This window comes from Trifolium pratense, linkage group LG1, assembly GCF_020283565.1.
Source record: "Trifolium pratense cultivar HEN17-A07 linkage group LG1, ARS_RC_1.1, whole genome shotgun sequence".
NCBI classification, from domain to species: Eukaryota; Viridiplantae; Streptophyta; class Magnoliopsida; order Fabales; family Fabaceae; genus Trifolium; species Trifolium pratense.
The window spans coordinates 11960138-11984210 of record NC_060059.1 but is presented as its reverse complement, the minus strand read 5'-3'; the positions used below and the strand labels follow the sequence as shown (position 1 = coordinate 11984210).

At 32.1% G+C, this 24073-nt stretch overlaps 1 protein-coding gene, 1 long non-coding RNA gene, 1 other non-coding gene and 1 pseudogene across 4 annotated transcripts; 3 read left to right on the top strand and 1 right to left on the bottom strand.

Moving 5' to 3' along the window:
- The first annotated feature begins 381 nt into the window (after positions 1-381).
- Positions 382-1891, top strand: LOC123884594 (annotated as a pseudogene).
- Positions 1892-5068: 3177 nt separating this feature from the next.
- Positions 5069-8407, top strand: LOC123884543. Its single transcript, XR_006800870.1, has 3 exons — positions 5069-5429; positions 6294-6841; positions 7953-8407. It is a non-coding gene; the product is annotated as an uncharacterized LOC123884543 (long non-coding RNA).
- Positions 8408-15426: 7019 nt separating this feature from the next.
- LOC123883392 (nicotinamide adenine dinucleotide transporter 1, chloroplastic-like) lies at positions 15427-22620 on the top strand. 2 transcript variants are annotated; one of them, XR_006800200.1, is made up of 10 exons: positions 15427-15857; positions 15976-16071; positions 16472-16578; positions 17477-17522; positions 17655-17764; positions 21078-21172; positions 21278-21366; positions 21449-21543; positions 21928-22033; positions 22128-22249. XR_006800200.1 is itself a non-coding variant. In XM_045932215.1 (9 exons), the coding sequence occupies exons 1-9, from the start codon at positions 15779-15781 to the stop codon at positions 22362-22364; spliced, it is 954 nt and encodes a 317-aa protein (XP_045788171.1). In that variant the 5' UTR covers positions 15432-15778; the 3' UTR covers positions 22365-22620. The 2 variants fall into 2 exon arrangements, 1 of the variants encoding a protein (XP_045788171.1); XM_045932215.1 differs by lacking the exon at positions 21928-22033 and having other exon boundaries at positions 15432-15857; positions 22128-22620.
- A 1045-nt stretch (positions 22621-23665) lies between these two features.
- On the bottom strand, positions 23666-23816 carry LOC123903326. Its single transcript, XR_006807909.1, has one exon. It is a non-coding gene; the product is annotated as a U4 spliceosomal RNA (small nuclear RNA).
- Between the last annotated feature and the right edge of the window lie 257 nt (positions 23817-24073).

The window sequence follows — 24073 nt, the reverse complement described above, 5'->3', positions numbered from 1 at the left end:
TTTTAATATAGACGCATTATCACAACTTTATTTTTTTTACACACAGTATCACATTTGGATAAGGAATGGATCTAATTAAATGTGATAAATTTATTTTGACTTGCTTTAACAAGCTAAAAAAAAAATCTTTTAGTTTGTTACCATTCCAGTAAAACAATAAAAAGTTTGTTACCGTAATAAATGCAGATGCCTTTTTTTTTTTTTTTTGAAAATCCCCTTATTTTCATTAATCACATATCTTTTTAACTAATAAATCTTATCTTTTTAAAAGATATTTTAGTAGATATTGTTTGAGATTTATTTTAGGGTTCATATTTCAACTATATATGAGTGTACCAAATATAGTTTCCCTCACTTCACACTTTCTAATCACGTTTGCTGTTTTTAGTGTTCTCACTTTGTTTTCTTTTTCCTTCTCAACAACATGGAAGTACCTCATGACATTGCTTTTGAGATATTCTCATGGCTACCGGCAAAAAGTATTTGTAAGTTCAATTCAACTTGTGAGACATTCTCTAAATTTTCACAAGAAACCACTTTTAAAACAAAGCAAACTCGTAATTTGTTGCGGAAGGATGACACATGTTTCTTCATTCAACCCGAGAAAACAAGGCAAAAGTTCGAAAAAAGAGTTGAGTTACATTCTTTACCTAAAGAGAAACAATCTTCTGGTGTTCCTAATAATGTTCTTACATTCCTATCAAATTCAGTTTCTGTCTTAGCTTCTTGTAATGGTTTGGTTCTTTGCCGCACCATTAATGATGATTCACTTGACTTGTTCATTTGTAACCCAATCACAAAGTCTCGGTCTTCGATTCCTATCCCAGAGTCACTTCAAATAAACGATAATTTTGCAAATATTAATATCATGTTAGACTGCTCCCGTAGCAACCTAGATGATTACTCGGTGTTTTTGTTTAAAGAGACAAATTTCAAGGAATGGTCACCAACTTACATATGCAATGTTTATCATGGAAAAGAAGGCGCATGGAAAACAATGGCAAATAGATTTTCCCCCGGTGGAAGAAACATGAAATTTGACATGGCTGTGTTTCATAACAAAGCCATTCATGTTATCTCGGATAGTGCTTTTTACTTTACGAAATCAAGTGCTTTTTATGATCCATATATAATGTCTTATAATCTGGAAAATGACACATCAACTTTGCTTAAGTTGCCAACAGAGGCGATAAAAGATTGTCATAACATGTGTAACATGAACATATTCAATTAGGGTAAAGTGACAAGTTCCAATAGTTCCATTTGTTTGGTGAAATTAAGAGATTCTGGTTTTACAATTTGGATTTTAAAAGATTATAAGTCAAGTTCATGGGAAAAGCTTTTGGAAGTGAGAGTGGAAGCATTGGAATTGAAGGAGGAAAATCCTAATGTTACCGGGTTTACCATTATGAACGGTGATCTGTTAGTTTTTGCAACGGAGGAAAATGTTTATAGTTGTGGTTTAGACAATGAGAAATCTATGAAGGTTGAAGAAATATGCCAACACATTTGTGGATCTAACACCCGTTTTATCGCATACTCGGATACTCTTCGCTCGTGTGGGACTAATGCTGAAACTATGCCTTGTTAGAAGCTGATGTTGCATTGCTTTTCGCGGTCTGCTATTCATTTCCTCTAATGACTCAATTTAAAACCTACCGAAATGGCTCTTTTAAGAAGGGCTTGATTCACAAGAAAATAATGAGAGGGTCGAATTGCAACTGTAGTTGTTATATTATATGTTGCCAAGTTTAGTAAGTTGTTAGGGGATTTTTGAGAAGTTGTAATATCTTATTTCGTTTAATATAATTCAAGGCATTGAGTATTAATTTTGGATTTATTATAGTTATTTTCTTTCATATAATAATCTCTCTTGATAATAGTTATTCAGCTTCCGATGTAAAAATATTATTCAAGTTTTTTTTTTTAACTTGATTTTCTGTTTAGTGTCTTTTATTATATCACTTCTTATTTTAAAATTTTCTTTGGCTTCACAATTACAAAAATATTAACCGAAATAAAGCACTGGAAATGCGTAATCATATAACTGCCAATTTTGAATGTCTTACGGTATAGGGGTACAAGAGGTTAAAAATATGCCTGAAGGTCGTATATTGAATTTTTCTAGACACTAATTATATGCATAAATAATTAATAATGGAAAATGTAGAGCACACCGATTTTACAAATTTTATTCAAATTAACTCAAATATCATAATTTTGTCAAAAAAAAAACTCAAATATCATAATCAACCACAATAAATTGTCGATGTTTTCTCTCCCCACCTCCCGTGAATCTTTTATACCCCCAATATTCCAATTTTGCCCTTGCAGAAAAATTCGGTTCGTAGAAACCGAATTTTTACTAGTGCAAATTCAGAGTAAATTTTGGTTTTTAAAAACCGAAATTTGTTTCAAGGCAAAAAAAAAACTTCGGTTTTCTACAAACCGAAGTTTTTTTCAAGGGCAAAATTAGAAATTCAGGGGAATAAAAGATTCACAGGTGGGGAGAAAAAACATCTAAATTGTCAAGATACAGTCATTGATTTAATCCTAATTAAAGAAAAATTCGAGTCATTGAAAATTTCAGCTTCCTACTATAGAGATTCCTAATGCCAACCAGCCTTTAGTAAAGTGGCTATGATCATGATGGTACCTTCAAATTTGGAAGAGACACTTTCAAGTGTCCATTGTGCAACTCTGATTGATTTTTATCTGAAGAGATATATAAAATCATGTACGCATAATAGAAACTTAATAGTCTATATTAAATTATTAATATTAACAGATTGATTAAGTTGACAAATTATGAAAAGTTAGAAATGACACTTCTAAATTTTTTAGTGTTGATGATCCAACTGGAATCCAGTAAATCGGATACCTGAACACAAGTTCAATTCCTAAGATGCCAAACAAAGAAAAATTTAAGAAATAAATGACACAAATGATGTACTTTTTGACACCTACGTACCATGTCACGAAAAACCAAGGGCAATAAATGCACTTTTGCCCCCTGTTTTGATTAAATCGGAATTTTACCCCCTTGTTTTAAAATGCGAACTTTTACCCCCCTGTTTTACAATTTTTTGGATTTTGCCCCCCTAAAATTCTGCTTTCGAGTCTCAACTTCAAAGCTTCGCACAGAACTCAATTTGGATCAATAATTCACCAAACTGATACCGAAATGACCGTAATGGAGTTAGATTTCCAAAGAATCAAACTCCACTAAATTTGGAGTTACGGAGAGACATTAATTATCGTTTTAGTGAAGGTTTGTCCCGCAAAATTCTGCACAAAATCTGCTTTCGAGTCTCAACTTCATAGCTTCTCACACAACTCAATTTGGATCAATAATTCACCAAACGGATACCTAAATGACCGTAATCGAGTTAGCTTTCCACAAAATCAAACTCCACTAAATTTGGAGTTACAGAAAGAGATTAATTACCGTTTTAGTGAAGGTCTGCCCCTCAAAATTCTGCACAAAATTTGCTTTCGAGTCTCAACTCCATAGTTTCTCACACAACTCAATTTGGATCAATAATTCACCAAACGGATGCTTAAATGACCAAAATAGAGTTAGATTTCCACAGAATCAAACCCCACTAAATTCTGCAGAAATCTACTTCTGACCTTAAATTCAACATCATCTACCAAACACATCGAAACTTCAAATTCGACAAAATTGAAATGACAACATGGGTAATTTCGTTAGCTTTCCAGACATGTAAATACTATTAACAAAATGAGCTTCAGGGTGAGAGACATGACAAAAATACAAGTAGCAGTTCCATACAATAATTAATTTGGATAGACCTTCACTAAAATAGTAATTAATCTCTCGCTGTAACTCCAAAATTAGTATAGTTTGATTCTGTGGAAAACTAATTCGATTGCGATCATTTCGGTACTAGTTTGGTGAATTATGGTTCCAAATTGAGTTCTGTGCGAACCTTTGAAGTTGAGACTCAAAAACATATTTTGTGCAGAATTTGGTGGGGGGGCAAAATCCAAAAAAAATATAAAACAGGGGGGTAAAAGTCCGCATTTTAAAACATGGGTGGTAAAATTCCGATTTAATCAAAATAGGAGATGCAAAACTGCATTTAAGCCTAATTTATATACTCCCTCGGTCCCAAAACATAATGGAAAATTGGTCAAAGAAAGTTGATGTATTTGGTTAAAAATTTGGACTAGATACATAAACTTTGTTCAGCCAATTTTTCCTTATTTTTTGGGACAGAGGGAATACTTCGTAGAAGCAAGGGCACTTAATGTGTTTAATATTTTATAATTTTTAAGACATTTTATTTTTTATTCTTTTGACAAAATTGAAGACTTTAATTTAATATTTTTTATTGGAGAACGTTAACATTGCTTAAGGTAGATGTATTCAATTGCCTAAATATTAAATTTTTTGTATCGTTAAATGATATATTTCTATTTTTAGTAGCTTAACATACCTCCTTAGATCACAAATTAACATGACTTTTTTTTTTATTTACTTTATTTTGTTGTAATTCCATGTTTGACTTTTTATTAATTTTTTATTTTTTGAATATTATTTTGATAATGTCAATCTACTATAATTCTGGAAATAAAAAGCACAGACAAAAGCAATTAAAGATTATTGTGTTTTTGTAGTGACTGGTGACAGTGAAATTTACTTTCTGAAAATGACACACAAAAGCACTTTTTTGGAAATTACTTTCCCGCTCACAAAGTCGGACTTGAAGATCCAACTGGAATCCAATAAATCGGATACTTGAACACAAGTTCAATTCGTTAGATGCCAAACAAAGAAAAATTTAAGAATAAATGACACAAATCATGTATTTTTTGACACCTAAGTACCATGTCACGGAAAACCAACTATAGGGCAATAAATGATTTCATGAGAAAATTGAGATCAACTTAGGTCAAATTGTTTCACAATGTCAACAATAAAAAAAAATAGAACTTTCATTAACCATAGAAAAAAAAAAGACCAAAATAAAAGTATTGTGTTTTTGTAGTCAACTATAATTCTGGAAATAAAAAAGCGCAGACAAAAACAATTAAAGATTATTGTGTTTTTGTAGTGACTTGAAATTTGCTTTCTGAAAATGACACACAAAAGCGCTCACAAAGTCGCATTCCCACCAAAATCCTTTCCCAGCAATGTTTCAACTCGCTTTACATTCCCAACAAAATCAACTCAAAATCGCTTAAATGCAAACTCTCAGCAAAATCACTTATTCGGCGCAAAATCACTTATTCGGAGCTAAATCATACTTGATGATTTCGTTTCTTCTTCTTCTTCTTCATCGGAGCTAAATCGGATTGAATATTTTGTTTCTTCTTCATCGGAGCTAAATCGGACTTGAAGATTTCGTTTCTTCTTCTTCTGAGCACAATTTTCGTTTCTTACACACTGAAGAGTCCACACTGTAAGTGAAATCTCTCTCTCTCTCTCTCTCTCTCTCTCCATTTTGTTATTCTCTGAGCTTATATCGAAGTGCAATTTGTGTTTGCATGTTGGTGATTTTAGGTCATTTTTGTGTTTGATTAAGTGATTTTTGCAAACGTGATTTCTGATATTAGTAAAAAATCTGTTAAGAGTGAAGATTAATTAAGAAATTAGGGTTAAGAGTGCAAGTTGAACTATATTGAATTGAAATATAGCCTAAATAATTTTTGTTGACATTTTTTAATTTTTGTTGAATTATGATGTGATTTTTGGTTGTGAACTTTTTTTCAATGATGATATATCTGTCCATAGTTTAGACACAATAATCTTAACTAGTTGAACTAAGTAGCTGAATTATGATGTGTTTGTGTGTGTTTCGGTAAATAGATCAAAAATTGCTTTAGTCTTTTCATTTATTATTAGTTGAATGTATTTTTTTGCGGTTTCGGTAAACCTGTTTTGTGCTTGGCATGATCATTAACAGTTAGGGTGCTTCCTGTCCAAGTCCCTTGATGGTGGTGGCTAGTGTAGTTATAGGTTTTTTGAAGTTGGATTATCCACAAGTTAGAAGAGATTTTGCTGAACTTTTTCACACTACTTTTGTTGTTGGTACATATTCAGGTGTAAATGACTTTGACAGGACTCTCTTTATTTCATGTACAAACTAGTTATTTGTTTCTTACTCATATTTCACAAGTTTGGATATTTTGGGGTTCTCTTCTCATTCTAAGATCCGTACCACTTCTATATTTGTTATGTGCATATAACTTTTGCTTCATGAAAATGTGGTAGAGACTAGAGACGTTTAAGTTCTTTGATGTTGTTCTTTGTTTATTCTTTTCAGTTCACTTCTAATAGGTAATACCACCCTGTAGTTCTATGTGGTTTTGCTGCTTCATATTGGTAATATCACCCTGCTTCATATAGATAGTTTATTCTTTTTAAAATAATATTGGATTATTCGCAGTTATGATAAATAATATTGGATTATTTACTACTTTGATACACAGCTTTGGTGTGTAGTTCTATGTGGTTTTGCTGCTTCATATAGATAATTTACAAAGGAATAACTTGTGTTTAAAATTGAAAGGCTGCATGCATGCATGTATGCATAATGATATAGGAACAGGTTGTAGGATGGTGATGATGTCTCTTGGTAGTGTACAGCTTGTAGCTTCTAAATCTTGAGAGTTGTTGGATTTAACTATGAGCATTCTAAAGTTGGTGAATTAATTATGGAGATTTCTGGACATTATTCACGTCTCAACCTTCTCCCGTTAATCAAGTTTACAACAAATCAGAGTATAGAAGGAATTAAAGGACTTTTAAGGAATTGGTGACTTGAAAATGGAATCTCGAGCTTAAACAAAGATTGATCATCATTTAAAAGAGGTGAGTTCCTTTGGATTAGATAGCTCACTTACCAAATTAGATCTTCACCATGTTATGAATTAGACTGGGTTTTGGGTAGTTTAAAAACTATTTTTTTTTCATATGATTAGTGTTGTTATATTTGATGAGAATTAGTACCCATTAATTAGCTTCTCTCAATGACTTATTTGATGCATGTGAATCAATTTATGTTTAGTGTTTTTTCCCTTTGTTATGTTGTTAAGTTATGGCTAACATTTAGTCAAAAAAAAAAGTTATGGCTAACATGATCTTCATCGCATCTAGAATAGTGTTGATATTGGACCGAATTAATTAGATAACATCAGAAAACTGTGCAGGAAAACATAGCAGCAGTTCCTGCGCCTAGAATGCAGACAACAGTGTGTGTCCCCTGCTCCCCCGCGCTTAAAGCCAGCCAGTGCGCTTAAAGTGCCTTTGACAGCCCTGTTTTACCCTATTATGTGTTTTCGGACGCTTTTGGGACACCGTAATGTCCCTTATGGACTAAGATTAATTAGGAATGAAAAATGTGGATAAGTTTGGGTAGAGAAAACAAATAGAATACTTTGGATACCATTCCTAGTTATTAATTTTTGTATCCACTAATACTAAAGAAGCGTGTTAATTAATGACAAATTATAAGCGCATATTGAAGAACAAAAATAAGTAATAAGCAAAATAATAAAAGACCTAAAAATATCAAGATAAAAGAAAATACTGTGAGTCTCAATTCATATATATCGTGATCGGTTGCATCAACATAATTACAAAACAATGCTGTATGTAGTGTTATGAACACTACAAGAATGCAACAAAAAATAAAGAAGTCTTAAAACTAACCCAGTAATTAATAATTTGTGAAAATATTACTACAATGATTCATCAAATTCCTATACTTTAAGTCTATACTCTACACTAAGAGCAACACATAAATCATCGGTTTCTGAATGACGGAACATCCAAACTGTCACATAATCTTGATTTGCTAGCAAAGAATGTGAACATTGTTCTTTGAAATGATCGACCTATTGTTGTTGTAGATTCTTTCACAAATCTTTTTGCCACGAAAAGTTATTTTGAATTTTCTAATAACCTCCTTCTTTTGGAATAGGGTTTGCAACAAGAGAAGACCATCAGCTGCATCATGTTCATCAGGAGTGAAGACACTGACTTTGGTTTTTATCTTGAAAACTAGAGAACTTCTATGTTTCAAGTTGAGATTCTTGAAACTTTGATTCTTGCCTAATTTGGTTTCTTTCATCTTGTGTAATTGAGACTCGTGATGATGAATGGTTTAATAATGTGAAGACCAAGTGCTACAAGATTGGTTAATGTTTTTGAAGAAGTTTCTTGAGCGACAAACGTGAACTACTCTGAATAAAAAGATCAATATCTATAATGGGTAAGAAACCCTAACTGAATGCTATTTAATTAGCTGAGAAAAGGTTTAACGAGAGAGATGAGAGAGTGAGTTAGTGAATTCAATATATATAATGGGTAAGAAACCCTAACTGTGCATTAAATGCAGTGCTAGCTGTCAAAATCAAGATAAATTACGGACACAAATCTTTTTTTTACTAACGGACTATTTACTTTGCTGTCAAGAATATCAAGATAATATTTATTTAGATTTTACTTGATTTTCAAGATAAAAAACAGTCTATCCGCCGTTTGAATACCAAAAAAAAAAAAAAAAACAGTCTATTAGTTTGTTACCTTTCCAAGTAAAACAATAAAAAGTTTTTTAGCGTAATAAATGCATATGCCCTTATTTTCGGAGTATCTTATGATTCTTTTTTTTTTTTGGCACATCATATCTTATGATTCTTTTTAGGAAAATGCTAACCGGTGCCCCGGGGCACTGGTTAAGGTAACTAAAAATAGTAATATTATCTTGAAACTTGTGAAATTAACATCTTAAAAGTTTAAATTTTTGTTTTTTCAATGCAATTTTTTTCTTTTCTTTCTCTTTTTAGTTCCTTAACTAGTGCCCCGGGGGCACTGATTAGCATGACCCTTCTTTTTAACTATTAATAAACTACTTTAATTGACTTTTATTCGATATTTGAGTTTGTCACTATATTAATGTAGAAAATTTATTTACAAATTAAATAATTAAAAATTTATTATAAAATATAAGTGGAATTATTGTGTTAATTATTTTTTTAAAACTTATTTATTCATTTTTTTTATGTTTAAGTGACAAATAATGGTCCCGTGTATATTTTTAACCAAAAATTAGAAATATTATTAGGAATATTTATGATAATTTAGTAAGTTTGATACTAATTAACTTTATTATATTATTATCACTGGTTAGTAGTAAACTTTGTAGTAATATTGTTTATGTTTTGCTTATAAAAAAATGTTTCTTTTCTTTTTTGATGAAATTTTTTGTTTATGTTTTTTTATAGAGTATTTTTTTAATTTCTATATTCTTATTTTTATGCGGTTTTTTTTATATTTTTACATTCTTTTTATAATTTTTTTTATTGAATAAATTTTCTATAATTCTTTTATTGTTTTTCTTTTCCTATTTTTATGTATAATTTTGAAAACTAATTTTTTTGTAATTTTTATGTATAATTTGTCAATTACTATTATATTTCTCAATAAAACTAATTAATGCTATATATTTGGAAAATTATTTTTTTTATAATTTTTATTTTGGTACATAACATATTAAATATATTTTGTTTTTTTACATAATATATTAAATTTATTTAAAAGAGAAAGTGCGTACAAAAAATATAAATTTTTTTTTTTTTTTGATGATGAAGAGGGCAAAAGCCCAAAAAATATAAAAATTTATTGGTTGATTAAAAAATTTTGGTATAATATGAAAATAAAGTGTAAAAATACACTTGCTTAATTTGTTGTTACTATTCTAAATGGACATTTTAAAAAAATGGAGGGAGTATATTATATGCTGCCAAGTTTAAGTAATAAGTAAACTATCCTTCCATAAAAAAAAGTCAACTATCCATATCTATATAATAAATAAAGAAACAATGCTAATTAAACGAAGTCTCCTTAGAATATTATTTAAGGAAATAAAAAATGTTACTTTTGTATAGAAAGTGATGTAGTAATTACTTTGACAAGAATTTGATTTATTTTTTATTTCTTTTACAACGACAACTAGTAACCGACCCGTGCGTTGCACGGGTTTGGCGGAACACCAAATATATTTCAAGCATGGATACTGTTAATCAAATGGGTTAAGCATCGCCATATATATGTCAATCATGGATGTTGTTAATCAAGCGGGTTAAGCATAAGCACAACGAAATTAGGATAAAGTATTCAAAAGACAATAGAAATCAAGTTGGATACAAACATAAACAACATAGAACTAAAAACAAACACATTTCATCGTAAAAAGAATAGTTTGAACTCGAAACAGAGAATAGCCCACAACATAAAATGGCCACCATAATAAACCTAATCAAGTGAAGCATCACACTCAATTTTAGAGTGGAGTCTTCAAAACCCGTGACATGTATAAAATTTAATTTTTGCATAAGAGCACACTCAATTTAATTTTCTCATGTGAAACAAACTTAAAAACCAAATCATAGTAAATATAAAAGTGAACCACCATATAATGGACAAATATCAATGTAGTTGACAATTTTTCCAACATTATAAACCTTATATTAAGATTTATAATTTTGCTCATTATTTCAAGTGTTGGGTGTTATCACTATGTATTATACAAAGCTGAAAAAACTAATATGACATGTTGTATTGGATTGATATGCACCACCACCCAACTATATTCACACCAAGCATGCTCCATTTTTCTCCTTTAAATGGCCCTGAAATAACCAAATCAATAAATGTAATTTCTAATAGCCATTCTTTCTTTGTGACATTTCTAAATAAGACATCATTCACAATGCTTCATCACAAAAAACTATGAGATAATTTCTACTTACAATTCAATCAAATTGTGATGATCCAAAAGACCATGGTACAATTGAAGTTGTTCGAAATCCTTAGCATATAAGCTTTAATAACCTTTATAACAAAGAAAATGGATAATCATGATGATTTAGATATAGTGATACAACTTAGCATTATTAACAAATCCAAATTAGAGTTTACCTTTGTAAAATGCATCATATGATTACTATCAAGGTACTTATTATGGACACATGAATTGTTAGATTTAAAACCAAAAAATGAAATGATTAGGGAATCTAGATTCAGGAAAAAAACCTTTAATATATAGGAAGAATGTTATTATTTGAGAATATATAGGTTATTATTCCTAATCTGGGACAAAGGAGTACTATATGTTACTATTTGAAAGAAAGTTACTATTTGTAATTTGGGACAAATGAGTGCTATTTGGGACATATGATTACTATTCAAAATATAGGTATAGGTAGGAGGAATGATTGCATGATAAAAATTTTGTGAAAGACATTATAGCAAGTTCCAAGAATACATGCAATCAATAGAATTGATAAAGAAGTCATGCCAATAGAATTCATAACAATGAAATCATTGCATCATGTGAATGACACATAAACAACTAACATATGAAAGCTGAGAAAGTAAAGGAACAAAATGTTGTCTACAAATTTTAGGGAATGAACATAGTGAAAAAAATTTAGTATAAATTGCTAAACATAAATTCAAATTAAAAAATGCTACATAAAAAAAATAGACTAATTACTTAAAAGAAAATTTAAAATATAATTTATTAATCATAAGTTACAATGATGGTAAAATTAGTGTGAATGTAGTTTTAGGAGGAGTTGGTTTACATAGGGTTGATGAATTCATCTATGAAGACACTTATTCATTGACATACATGCATGATGCCACTTGTCTCTTCACTTCTTTACACATGTCACATGAAGCAAGAAATAGAGATAATAGGTATAATCATGATATGATAGCTAGTAATAGGGATAATCATGATAGGAATAGCTAGTAATAAATACAATGATGATAGAGAAGCAATGATGGCATCATGTGATCATGAAATGAATGTTGCATGTGATGTTAGAAAGATGTGGTAGATTAGTCATAAGTTATTAGTTTATTAATGATAAGTTACAATGATGGTAAAATTAGTGTGTGAATGTAGTTTTAGGAGGAGTTGGTTTACATAGGGTTAATGAATTCATCTATGAAGACACTTATTCATTGGCATACATGCATGATGCCACTTGTCTCTTCACTTCTTTACACATGTCACATGGAGCAAGAAATATAGATAATAGGTATAATCATTATATGATAGCTAGTAATAGGGATAATCATGATAGGAATAGCTAGTAATAGATATAATGATGATAGAGAAGCAATGATGGCATCATATGATCATGAAAGGAAGGTTGCATGTGATGTTAGAAAGATGTGGTAGATTAATCACCTAATTATTGAATGAAGGATATCAAGATGAGATATTGAGAACATGTAAACTTGCTCACATTATTTGCAGCTTCTCAACTCCAAAGAAGCCTAAAGTAGCTAGTGTTTGGTTCACTTCATATTCATTATTTCAAAATTCATTAGTAAAACATACAAATGAAAATATGATTGGTACATTGATTGAGTTAATATATATATATGATTATAAACAAATTATTTCATCTTGCCATTTAAGAAAGTAAACAAAAAATTGGAATCAACACAACGAAGCTAAGTGAAAATATCAAAGTAAATTAAAACATTTCATATAATTGAAAACACTTTTGACAAAAGGAATCAAGATTATTCTTTTAAAATCAGTTTTTCTGCACAAACATAGCAACAACACCTTAACTTTCGCAGTTTAATTAAAATACCAAACGATATCCGTTTTGAGTAAACGACCACTCGTTGGAAAGATTAGGATGTCAAAATTACAAATATAATTTTTGTTTTAAGTGTTAACCATCCAATTGGTCCAGTTTAACAAAAGATTAGGTATTGGTACAGAAACAGATTTTTCTGCACAAACATAGCAACAACACCTTAACTTTCGCAGTTAATTAAAATACCAAACGATATCCGTTTCGAGTAAACAACCACTCGTTGGAAAGATTAGGATGTCAAGATTACAGATATAATTTTTTTTTTAAGTGTTAACCATCCAATTGGTCCAGTTTAACAAAAGATTGGGTATTGGTACAGAAACAGGACTGAAACTATACTCTAACTTGTAGGTAGCTTTTCTCCTACTATACTTATGGGAATTTAACATTTCCAGTGACTAAATTGTAGGAAATTTTGTCTTCTTTGTAGTGGATTAAAAATATTTAGCATATGACCTATATTCAGAGAGTTATACTAAATTTACCACATGTATGTCTACACAAATTTAACATAAATATTTCTTCTTTTACATGAACTTGCAACCTAAACATATATTGTCCATTTTAACTTATAAAATCTCTTTTGTCCATCTTCTAGGGTCTTAGGGTTTGGTATAAAAGAGAAAGAATAAAAAGAGAAGGTTGGTTTCTCTTACCTTAGTTTTTCCAACACCCAAAAGCTTGAATCTATTGAGAATTTCCTACATGCAAGAACTGAAGTTGAAGAATATAAATTTGAGAGATTGAAATTGGTTCATAAAACAAACACCAAACATAACAAAATAAGAGAAAAGGAAATTAGCACATTCTCAATCAAATTGATTTCTTTTACCTTAGTTTTTCCAACACCCAAAAACTTGAATCTAGTTTTAAAATCAGTTTTTCTGCACAAACATAGCAACAACACCTTAACTTTCGCAGTTTAATTAAAATACCAAACGATATCCGTTTCGAGTAAACGACCACTCGTTGGAAAGATTAGGATGTCAAGATTACAGATACAATTTTTTTTTAAGTGTTAACCATCCAATTGGTCCAGTTTAACAAAAGATTGGGTATTGGTACAGAAACAGATTTTTCTGCACAAACATAGCAACAACACCTTAACTTTCGCAACTTAATTAAAATACCAAACGATATCCGTTTTGAGTAAACGACCACTCGTTTGAAAGCTTAGGATGTCAAGATTACAAATATAATTTTTGTTTTGAGGTTTAACCATCCAATTGGTCCAGTTTAACAAAAGATTGGGTATTGGTACAGAAACAGGACTGAAACTATACTCAAACTTGTAGGTAGCTTTTCTCCTACTATACTTATGGGAATTTAACATTTCCGGTGACTACATTGTAGGAAATTTTGTCTTCTTTGTAGTGGATTAAAAATATTTAGCATATGACCTATATTCAGAGAGTTATACTAAATTTACCACATGTATGTCTACACAAATTTAACATAAATATTTCTTCTTTTACATGAACTTGCAACTTAAACATATATTGTCCATTTTAACTTATAAAATCTCTTTTGTCCATCTTCTAGGGTCTTAGGGTTTGGTATAAAAGAGAAAGAATTAAAAGAGAAGGTTGGTTTCTCTTACCTTAGTTTTTCCAACACCCAAAAGCTTGAATTTATTGAGAATTTCCTACATGCAAGAACTGAAGTTGAAGAATATAAATTTCAGAGATTGAAATTGGTTCATAAAACAAACACCAAACATAGCAAAATAAGAGAAAAGGAAATTAGCACATTCTCAATCAAATTGATTTCTTTTACCTTAGTTTTTTCAACACCCAAAAACTTGAATCCAGGAGAATTTCATACATGCAAAACTGAAATTGAAAAATATAAATTTGAGAGACTGAAATTTGTTCATAAATCTGCAGATTCATCAAATGAACTTAAACAAATCAATCAAGAAAAACATACCAATCAATAAGAAATTGCATACCCAAAAAATTCATAAAAAAAAAAAAAAAAAAATTGACCTTGTTGTTGACTATGATCCATCAATCTTTCTTGTGATTGTGTTTAGCCAGATCCTCAAAGGTTAAAATCTTTGATGTTGAACCCATCTTCTTTTACTGCAAAATCATAATAATCATTATTGTTATTATTAAAATTAATCAAATAACCCATTCCCAAACCAAAACACAATGTTCAATCAATAGAACAAACACCAAACAGAACAACTAAAATAAAACAAACAAAGCAGAAAATTGATAGGGGAAGAACAGACAACAAAAAAAACGAAAAAAAAATAAAGAAAGAAGCAAAACAGATCGAACCAGATGAAAGAAGCTCCAGCGGTGACGGTGGCCGGCGATGGCTTGCCGGAATCTGGGGATGGGTGGTGGTGTTCTTGTTGTTCTTCATGATGTTCATGAAGATGGTGAGAAAATAGAGAGAGATCGTAGGGAGAAAAGAGAGAAGAGAGAGAAAGAAATTTGAGAAATAAAGAAAGTAGGAGAAAAAAAAATATATATTAGTGATTTGTCAAACATATATGTGTCAAGAAGTGATTGGCTAGAAAATAGGATTAGGTGTCAATGTGAAGATTGAACCCTAAAATGAAATGAAAACCTAAACATAAAAACCTAGAGGTGGCAATATGTGGTTGGGCAACATGGAAAAATGTAGGATATTGATTGGGCAAGGATTTAGGGTTAAGATTTGGAGCTTGGAAAAACCACTCATCCTTTAGTATATAAAGATACTTTGATCTAAGTCTAACCCATAAATAAAGATAAATAATTTAATTTTTTGACAAAGTAAAAATTATCCAAAAATCCCCTGATAATCGGGACCCACACATAGTTTGCGGCGAACAAAGCTTCATTTTCTTTCTCACATTCATAATCTCTCTGTTTTCATTCAAACACAAAATTCATAACATAACTTCCTTTTCATCTCTCATCAAACCCTAATTGATCTAATTCAATCCAATTTAATTACTGCATTGCGTTTTTTTCCTCCCAAATTGGAAAAACCATACGAATTTCTTCAACCACAAAACGATTTTCCATGCCACTGTGGTTTTCCTCCATTTCCCTCTCCAAAGAGGATTCTTTTGTTTTCGTCACAAAATTCGTAGTTTCTTCTTTCGTGCAATTCATCAGCCATGTCCAACGATCATTCTCATGCTCCTAATCTTTATGCCAAAGGTATTCTTTGCAATGCTGCTGCTGGTGCCGCAGCTGGTATGTTCTCTGTTTCCTACAATTTACCACTGAAATTGTTTTATTTATCGGAAAACCACCATTAAAGTTTATTGTAATGTAGGATTTTTATTTACGGAAAAAGTTTAATTTTATGCAGGGGTTATTTCTGCCTCGTTTGTATGTCCTTTAGATGTAATTAAAACTAGGTTACAGGTTCATGGGACTCCTGAGCTTGCTAATGGAAATGTTAAAGGTATGGAATAGCTTGCGTTTTTAGAACAATGTGTTTTAGTTTTACTATGTTGAGAAAGAATAGAAAAGGGGAAAAATAAAAAAGAAGAAAAAAAAAAAAAAGATAATGTAGCTCAAAAAAATACTTTCTTTTTAGTATTTTAGTTTTATAGTTCAAATTACGGTTCTTAGAATTGTTAGTATAACTATAAACTATAAAGACAGAGACATATATATATATATATATATATATATATATATATATATATATATATATATATATATATATATATATATATATATATATATATATATATATATATATATATATATATATATATATATATATATATAAACATCATTAAACAAATACAGCTGAATATGGTATTTATTTAACCAAGATTGGGTGTTTGTGTTACTAGGTAGTCTTATAGTTGGTAGTTTGGGACAAATATATCAGAAGGAGGGGTTGCGTGGAATGTACCGCGGGCTAGCTCCCACTGTTTTGGCCTTACTTCCAAACTGGGCTGTGAGTTTACACTTCTTTTTACCTGCTTGTTGTCATTAATTTACCTGATGAACTATTCTTCTTCCTCTTTTGAAAGTTTTTATTTTTATTTTTTTTTGCATCATATATAACTGCTGTTTTTAGTTTCAAATTGACAATGAAAAAAAAAAAAAAACTCGGTAAATCACAGATGGGACTTGCTTATAGTTTTGGCTTTTAAGAGTCCATCAAGGGTTGATTCTGTGCTGTGAAAGTGCCCACAAATTATGAACTGGGAGATTAGTGGGTTTAGGTTTATTATAGTACCCTAGAATAGATGATTGATATGATTGCATGACATCACAAATCAAGGACTGGAAACAATCTTGCTGCAATGATTTATACAACTGCACGTTCTTTACTATTTGATAGTTGAGTGCTTCACTTAAATATTGCATAAGTTGATCACTCTTCCACTAATAAAATCTGCGGCCCATTAAGTAAATAAGTGATAACTCACAAAATATAGCACATATATAGACAGGGATGAGTACCTAACTTTAAGAAACCAACAATGGTAAAATGCACTTGGACCAAGATAAGAAATAAAATACTAACCAAAGTAACACTGACCACATAATACACCTAATATATCTAAATAGTTATGATTCTATACAGGTTTTTTTTTTTGCTGGAATGATTCTGTAGAGCTATGAGCAACCACCAAACCAGTTAAATCTTTTGTTCTTTAATCTTATACCATACGTTTTGGGGTTTCTTGCTTCCTAATCGATTTAACTTACTATTGGATAATGTATTTGTTGGCCTCTACATATCTTTATTTGTTACTTCTTTTGTGTTCATATACACAATTTAGTTATAGCAGAATAATGTTATATTCTACTAACTACTAATAATCTATCAATTTATTGACCTACAGGTCTATTTTACCATATACGAGCAGCTCAAGTGGCTGCTTTCTGAAGGTTAGTTTTTTGATGATTACTTTTGTTTTTAAGCTTGTCAACTTGTTGTTTGTGTGTGCGCACACTCACATGCAATGTCTAATCTCATTAATTTGGAAGTTCAAAATAATAGCTATGATGGTATGTATGCAGATGAAAACCAGCGTCTTTCAGTTGGAGCTAATATGGTAGCTGCTTCAGGTGCCGGAGCTGCAACTACTATAGTCACAAATCCATTTTGGGTTGTCAAGACTAGACTCCAAGTGCGTTTCTTTTTGAGTTCAGACTGAATCTTACTGTAGTTATATCATCAACAATTTTCTTATGCTATCAACGTATCACATATAATTTGCATGATTCATGAGTGCATCACGTGATTAAAATATGCGCAACTGGTTGTTTATTAAGAACATGTCGGACAAAAAGCGGGAGTATTAAAAGTATACTCTAGAGTCTAGAGGGAATAGTGCAACTAATAAGTGAATAGGAGTTGAATATAAATAGTTGGGTGATAGGAGAGATTACATATAATAATTTTAGCAGTAAAACTATACTCTGTTGTGAATTGAATAAACACATTATTTTATTATCTACTTTGACCCATCTTTTTCTTTGATCTTCTTGGACATATCAATTGGTTTGACCTTCTGCTTTTTGTGGGAGAGTCAGAGTTTGTTGTAGTGGAGGCTTGAATGAGAGTGTTGGTCTTAGGTTTGGACCTAACTTAAGCTCACAAATTAAAATTAATACCGACTACCCTCAGTGGTGTGTGGTTAATGCAAGGGGCGTAATAACAGATCTAGGATAGGTTATGATAGCATTTTAGGTATTGGGCTTAACAAAACCTCACAAAACCGACTTAGGTGAGGATTGCCCAAAATTTGTAAGGTGGGGATTTACTAGGCTTTATAAGCTCTATTAGGCCATATCTCTAGCTAGTGGGGGACTTGAGTTTTTCCTAATATATCTCGTTACATCCAGCGCTATTGGGCTAATTGCATGGATAATACTAGCGGCTCAATAACAGATATAGGATAGACTCTGATATCATCCTAGTTTTTTAGGCTAAATGTTGAAGGCCTTGACAGAATTCATCAAGAATATGGTAGCACACCACACTACCCTATTTACAAAATTAAAGGATAATGTGGCGCATACAATGGATATGAAGAAATTGATTGTAAAGTGCATGCTTAAACGAGGACATGGCTGGGATGTTGATAATGAGGACATGGATGAAGAATATATAGGGGATAATCCAACTTCCTCTATTCCAAAGAAGAACAAAGGGTCCAAAGGTTCATAAGAGTTGTTGAAAGATGAGTAACAAAGCGTTCTTGGACCAAGAAAGTGGATTTACCATATTTTAGAGGTGTCGAGCTCATTGGATGTATTGCTTGGAAGGATACGTTCTTTGAGGTGCATAGCATTAACCTAGTGAAGAAAGTTCAATTAGCATTGATCAGCATTGATAGTGTGACAATTCATTGGTTCCTTTTTACCTGTGTTTTAATCCAAAGGTTAGGTGAACTAATGGAGGAAACTTTTTTGAAAGGTTAATTACATTGAAGCGAACATATTCTTTGGAGGAATATGTAGTATGTACAACATTTGAGGTCCTGTTGGTAAAAGTAGGGTCAGTTCCAGAGGAACAACCTTTGGGTACTTTCTTCGGGAAGAGGGACACTTCTTTTGCTCTGTGGACGCTGGAGTTGGTTCTGGGCCACACTTCAGCAATCACAGTTTTATGCTAAGAAGAAAATATATAGTTTTGTTAAGAGGGGATTAAATATTTGGGGAATGTGATCTCAAATAGGGGAATGGCTATGGATCACCAAAAAGTGGTTTGTATTTTACAGCGCCCAATTTGACAAAATACCAAGGATGAAAAGGATGTTTTTGAAAAATTGTTGAACCCTTCATTGAATTGCTGAAGATGGATTTTTATTCTAACCAATATGTTGAGGTTTCTTTTTGAAGATTACCGTAATTACAGATGCATCTGTGCTGTCAATGCCAGATTTCACTCAACCCGTTCATTATTGAGTGCGGTGCTTCTGGTAGGATAGTTGGATCAGTGTTGTCTCAGGGCAGACATCCTACAGCCCATTTCAGCAAGGTTCTTGCATCTAATTTGTTGTTGAAATCAGTTTATGTGGAGCTGCCAGCATTGGTGATAGTCATCCTTACCTAGTAGGAGGTTCACAACTTTTGCCAATATTTTTTTAAGTTTCTGCTCGAGTAGAGAATTACCACTCAGAAACAGTAGAATAGGCTAGCTAAACTAATGGTAGATGACCATTATATATGTGTTTAACAGGGTGGCAGATACTGTCTAAAAGAGGTATGGAGAATTTGGGTATTCAAGCTGTTTCAAAGCCTTTATGGCTAGACTTTGTTGAGATATCCCAATACTATGGAGATTATGAAGGCTCTGACACAAGATTTGAGAGATACAGATGAGGTGTTAGCTCAATTGAAGCACTACTTAGGCAGGGGCTAGCACATATGAAGGATTATGCAGATGTCTGTCAAAAATTTAGGGCTCTCTTGGTGACTGTTTATTTCGTCCACACAAACAGGGATCTCTTGCCACCAAGCTACATTCAATTTTGGCTGCATATTTTTATTTTATTTTTTCCAGGTAATTAAGCCGATTGCACTAAGGTGCACCCTGTATTCCATGTGCCCCAGTTGAAACAAGTAGCTGGACAACAACCAGTGAATCCAATTCTACTCGTGGAGTTGCAGGTGACGAATGAGTAAATCAGACCAGATGGAATTTTGGTCAGCTGAAATTTTCTCAGAGAAGATAAGGTGCAACATGGTTTAGGGTAGTGGCCAAATTAGATTGAGGAGTCCACTTTGTTCGAGAACAATTTTCTCATTCAACCTTGCGTTAGGGAACAAAAAGAGGGAGTGTTGAAAGTAGACTCTAGAAGAAACAGGACAGCTAATAAGTGAACAGGGTGTCAAAGTATAAATAAGTCGTGAGTGGGTGTAGATAGGAGGAGACAATTGTAACAGTAAAACTGTACTCGGGTGCAAAAGGGAACATTTCCCTTGAAAGAGGGTGTTTTTGCCCTTTGTAGAGTGAATAATCACTTTTTTTTTTTTTTTTCATTCTCTACTTCGACCCATCTTTTTCTTTTTTCTTAGTGAACCTATCAAATAACATGCCCTTCTACCACTTCTTTTATCATAATAGTCTTGGATGTTACTAGAACTAGGTCATTATCAAATAGGAAGCAAATGAAGGAGTCACACTCATAATTTCACAATATGTTGGCTTTTAGTATATCATCTATGCATGATTACAGAACTTATATCCACATTGAATTGAAAAGCTCCTAAACCTGCTAGTTTGTATAATTTTTCCATGCGTGGATCATATCCCTAACGAGAAGGAGTGTGTAGGTGTTGATGGGGTAGCTGTTTTATAACTATAATAATATTGTTCCTATCAGTAATACAATGGCGTATATGCATCAAAAGTACAGGACATATTTTATCCTGCCTATCATCGGGGAATGTATATATTCCGGACAATTAAGTTTGTTTCCTTTGTTACTGCAGACCCAGGGAATGAGACCCGGTGTTGTGCCATATAAAAACACCCTATCTGCTTTGAAGAGAATAGCTCATGAGGAGGGCATTCGTGGGATGTACAGGCTAGTATCATTCAGGAATCAGTATCAATACAACATTGTGGTCATTTTATAATACTTTATAATTAATAATTTATTGACATCTGAGATATCCTTTATCATAAACAGTGGCCTTGTACCTGCTCTGGCTGGTATCAGTCATGTTGCCATCCAGTTTCCAATATATGAGAAAATAAAATTTCATTTAGCAAATCAAGGTAATTTAATATGCCTTCTTTGTTGCGAGTTGCGACTTGAGGGTTTCAGCAGTTGATGAATTTGATCATTATTTTAAATCAGATAACACAACAGTGGGTAAACTCGGTGCACGTGATGTTGCAATTGCCTCGTCAGTCTCCAAAATGTTTGCATCCACATTGACATATCCTCATGAGGTACATTGCTGAATGGCTGGCTTTGTTTTGTTGAAGATATTTATGCATAATCATACATAGCTAGTTTCCTACAAATGGAATGACCTTGCCTTCTATAAATCAATTTTCAACGGTTAAACAAAACCAAAAGTGTATTCGCTATTCAGCCCTCGTTAACGGTGTGCCTTTTCATTGCCACCACAAACTTTGAAGTCCTCTCAGTTAGTCCCTAAATTTTAACTATTACTCAAATTGACCCTTCAATTCAATCTCCAACCTTTTACAGTCCTCCAAAGCCAATTCATCCACGTGTCGATCTAGGCAATTGGTTAATTTATTTAATGAATTATAATGTTAATGAATTTTTTAATCTTCCTGAATTAAAAATCCTGATGGTAACCACAGGTCTTTGATCAAACAGAATAATGTCTGCTGTTTCTTGAAATATTTCTCTCAACATTTTGAGCTTAATCTTTTTCACATTTCCTTCCTTTCATTGCCAGCATAGAATGTGAGAACAATTCATGAATTCCTTGTCTCTCTTTTTTATGCTTTGAGGAGCCATGCATCAGAAAGTATAAAATGTTTTTGTGTTTTATTTGCAGGTTGTTCGTTCCAGACTGCAAGAACAAGGACACCACTCAGAGAAGCGGTACTCTGGTGTGACAGACTGCATTAGAAAGGTATTTCAAGAAGGGGGACTTTCTGGTTTTTACCGCGGGTGTGGTACCAACCTCCTGAGGACAACCCCAGCTGCCGTAATCACATTCACCAGTTTTGAAATGATACACCGTTTTCTAGTTTCTCTTTCCCCTTCTGACCCACCGCCACATAATTTGTAAAGATGAGCCCAGTTCAAAAAAGCTAGTTTAGTTGACAAATATTTCTTTTGATGGTCAAATTAAGACCCCATTCTTTATGTACATTAGAAGGTATCACACTAGTGCAAATTAATTGACTTTGTATATAGACAGAGGTCTTGTTATTATAAATTTAAAAAGGTGATAATGACGATAAAAATATTAAGAAAAACAGTGCTGCATATCGTATTTTGAAACTGCTGAATAATGAGATCCAGCAGAACATTCTCTAGTTCTATCTTACTGCTTCACATCTCATGCATATAGGACCTTTGAGTCTTGATTCATCGGTCAATCTGTACCGTTTTGTTTTTCTGTAGAACATCAAGTTTTTTTGAACAAACTTGACTTTTGAATGTGTGCTTCTCCAATGGTTCGTGTCCACAGTACTGGATTAAGCATGTCAAAGAAATGGTACGACTACGATTGACTGCTACTATATTTGTCTGTTAAACTGTTTTTTTTTTAACAAGTGTCTGTTAAACTGTTAAATATGCCCAACCTGATGATATTACTGCTGCCCCTCTAGCATTGGAATTAATTACTCTTTTCTTCATCTTTTCTGTTCTGAATTCAATATTTTGAGCAACTTAATCTGCATACACGTCATTTTACTGGTATACTTTTTACTGTTTGATTTACATGGAACAAGGACTTTTTTATTTACAGGGTATCTGTGTAAGCAAGCAGCTTACCGCATAATTATTTGTGTATATACACGCTGTTTTTATAATCGAAGAAGAAACAAAAAGAAACTCTACATAAGCTATGTGAGCTGTTTTCATAAGCTATTTGATTAACTTACGAAACTAAGTTTAGAATCTAGTTGACAGGTAGGGGTTTTATAAAAAAAAAAATTACACAAGTATATATGCTATTCCTCATATTTTTTCCTGGATTCTATGCCTACTAGGAAATTAAACTGTGACATTCATGTCTTTACAAAGGGGTACCCTATGCCACAAATGAGTCCCATTGATGATGTACTGCTTGGTGGTGGGATATAATGTGTGCCTTTATGGAGGTATTGAATGTGATTCCTTATCATCATGTGTAGAGGCTAGTGGCAATCACAATAACTTGAGGATTAGTAGGTCCTGGTTAAACTTAGGTTGAACGCAACTTCACTTAAAGAAAAAAAAACATATAGTGTCGCCACTCACCAGTTAATAAAATATCTCAAGACATTGAATACTTTTTCTTTTGGATATTTACAACATAAAATAAAAAGTACAGTAAAAGAGAAATGGAACAAAGGCCATTAGTGATTTTTTTTTTTTTAGGGTTTTACCCCAAATGGAGCCCTTCCAGAAATTCTCGAAGGCCTAAGCAGAACTCAGGCCTAAGAGGGGGTTTGGAAATAGTTTTCAACCAGCAATAAACGCGCCTCAGTTAGAACCTCATTAGCTGCGTCATTGCCCCAAGCACAAAGATAAGGCCATTAGTGACTTAAAATGGAGGATGGGTGTAACTACAGAATTACTAGAGTTCATAGTTTGTGTAGCATAGTACATATAATGTGTGTCCATTTATTATTGTGACATAGGCACACTTTGAATGCCTAACTTAAACTTTTTGTAGCTTCAGCTCAATTGCCAAACATTAAAAACATGTTGTAATTCAGTGAAAATGATTTTTATATTTTAATTTTGAAGTATTACACGTACAACCAAATAAAAGCTTTTTAGTGT

Coding starts and splice junctions, on each gene's coding strand:
- LOC123883392 (XM_045932215.1), top strand. CDS start 15,779: ATGTCCAACGATCATTCTCATGCTCCTAATCTTTATGCCAAAGGTATT. Junction 17,765..21,077: donor TTGTCAAGACTAGACTCCAA/GTGCGTTTCTTT, acceptor TTGTTACTGCAG/ACCCAGGGAATGAGACCCGG. Junction 21,173..21,277: donor GGCATTCGTGGGATGTACAG/GCTAGTATCATT, acceptor TATCATAAACAG/TGGCCTTGTACCTGCTCTGG.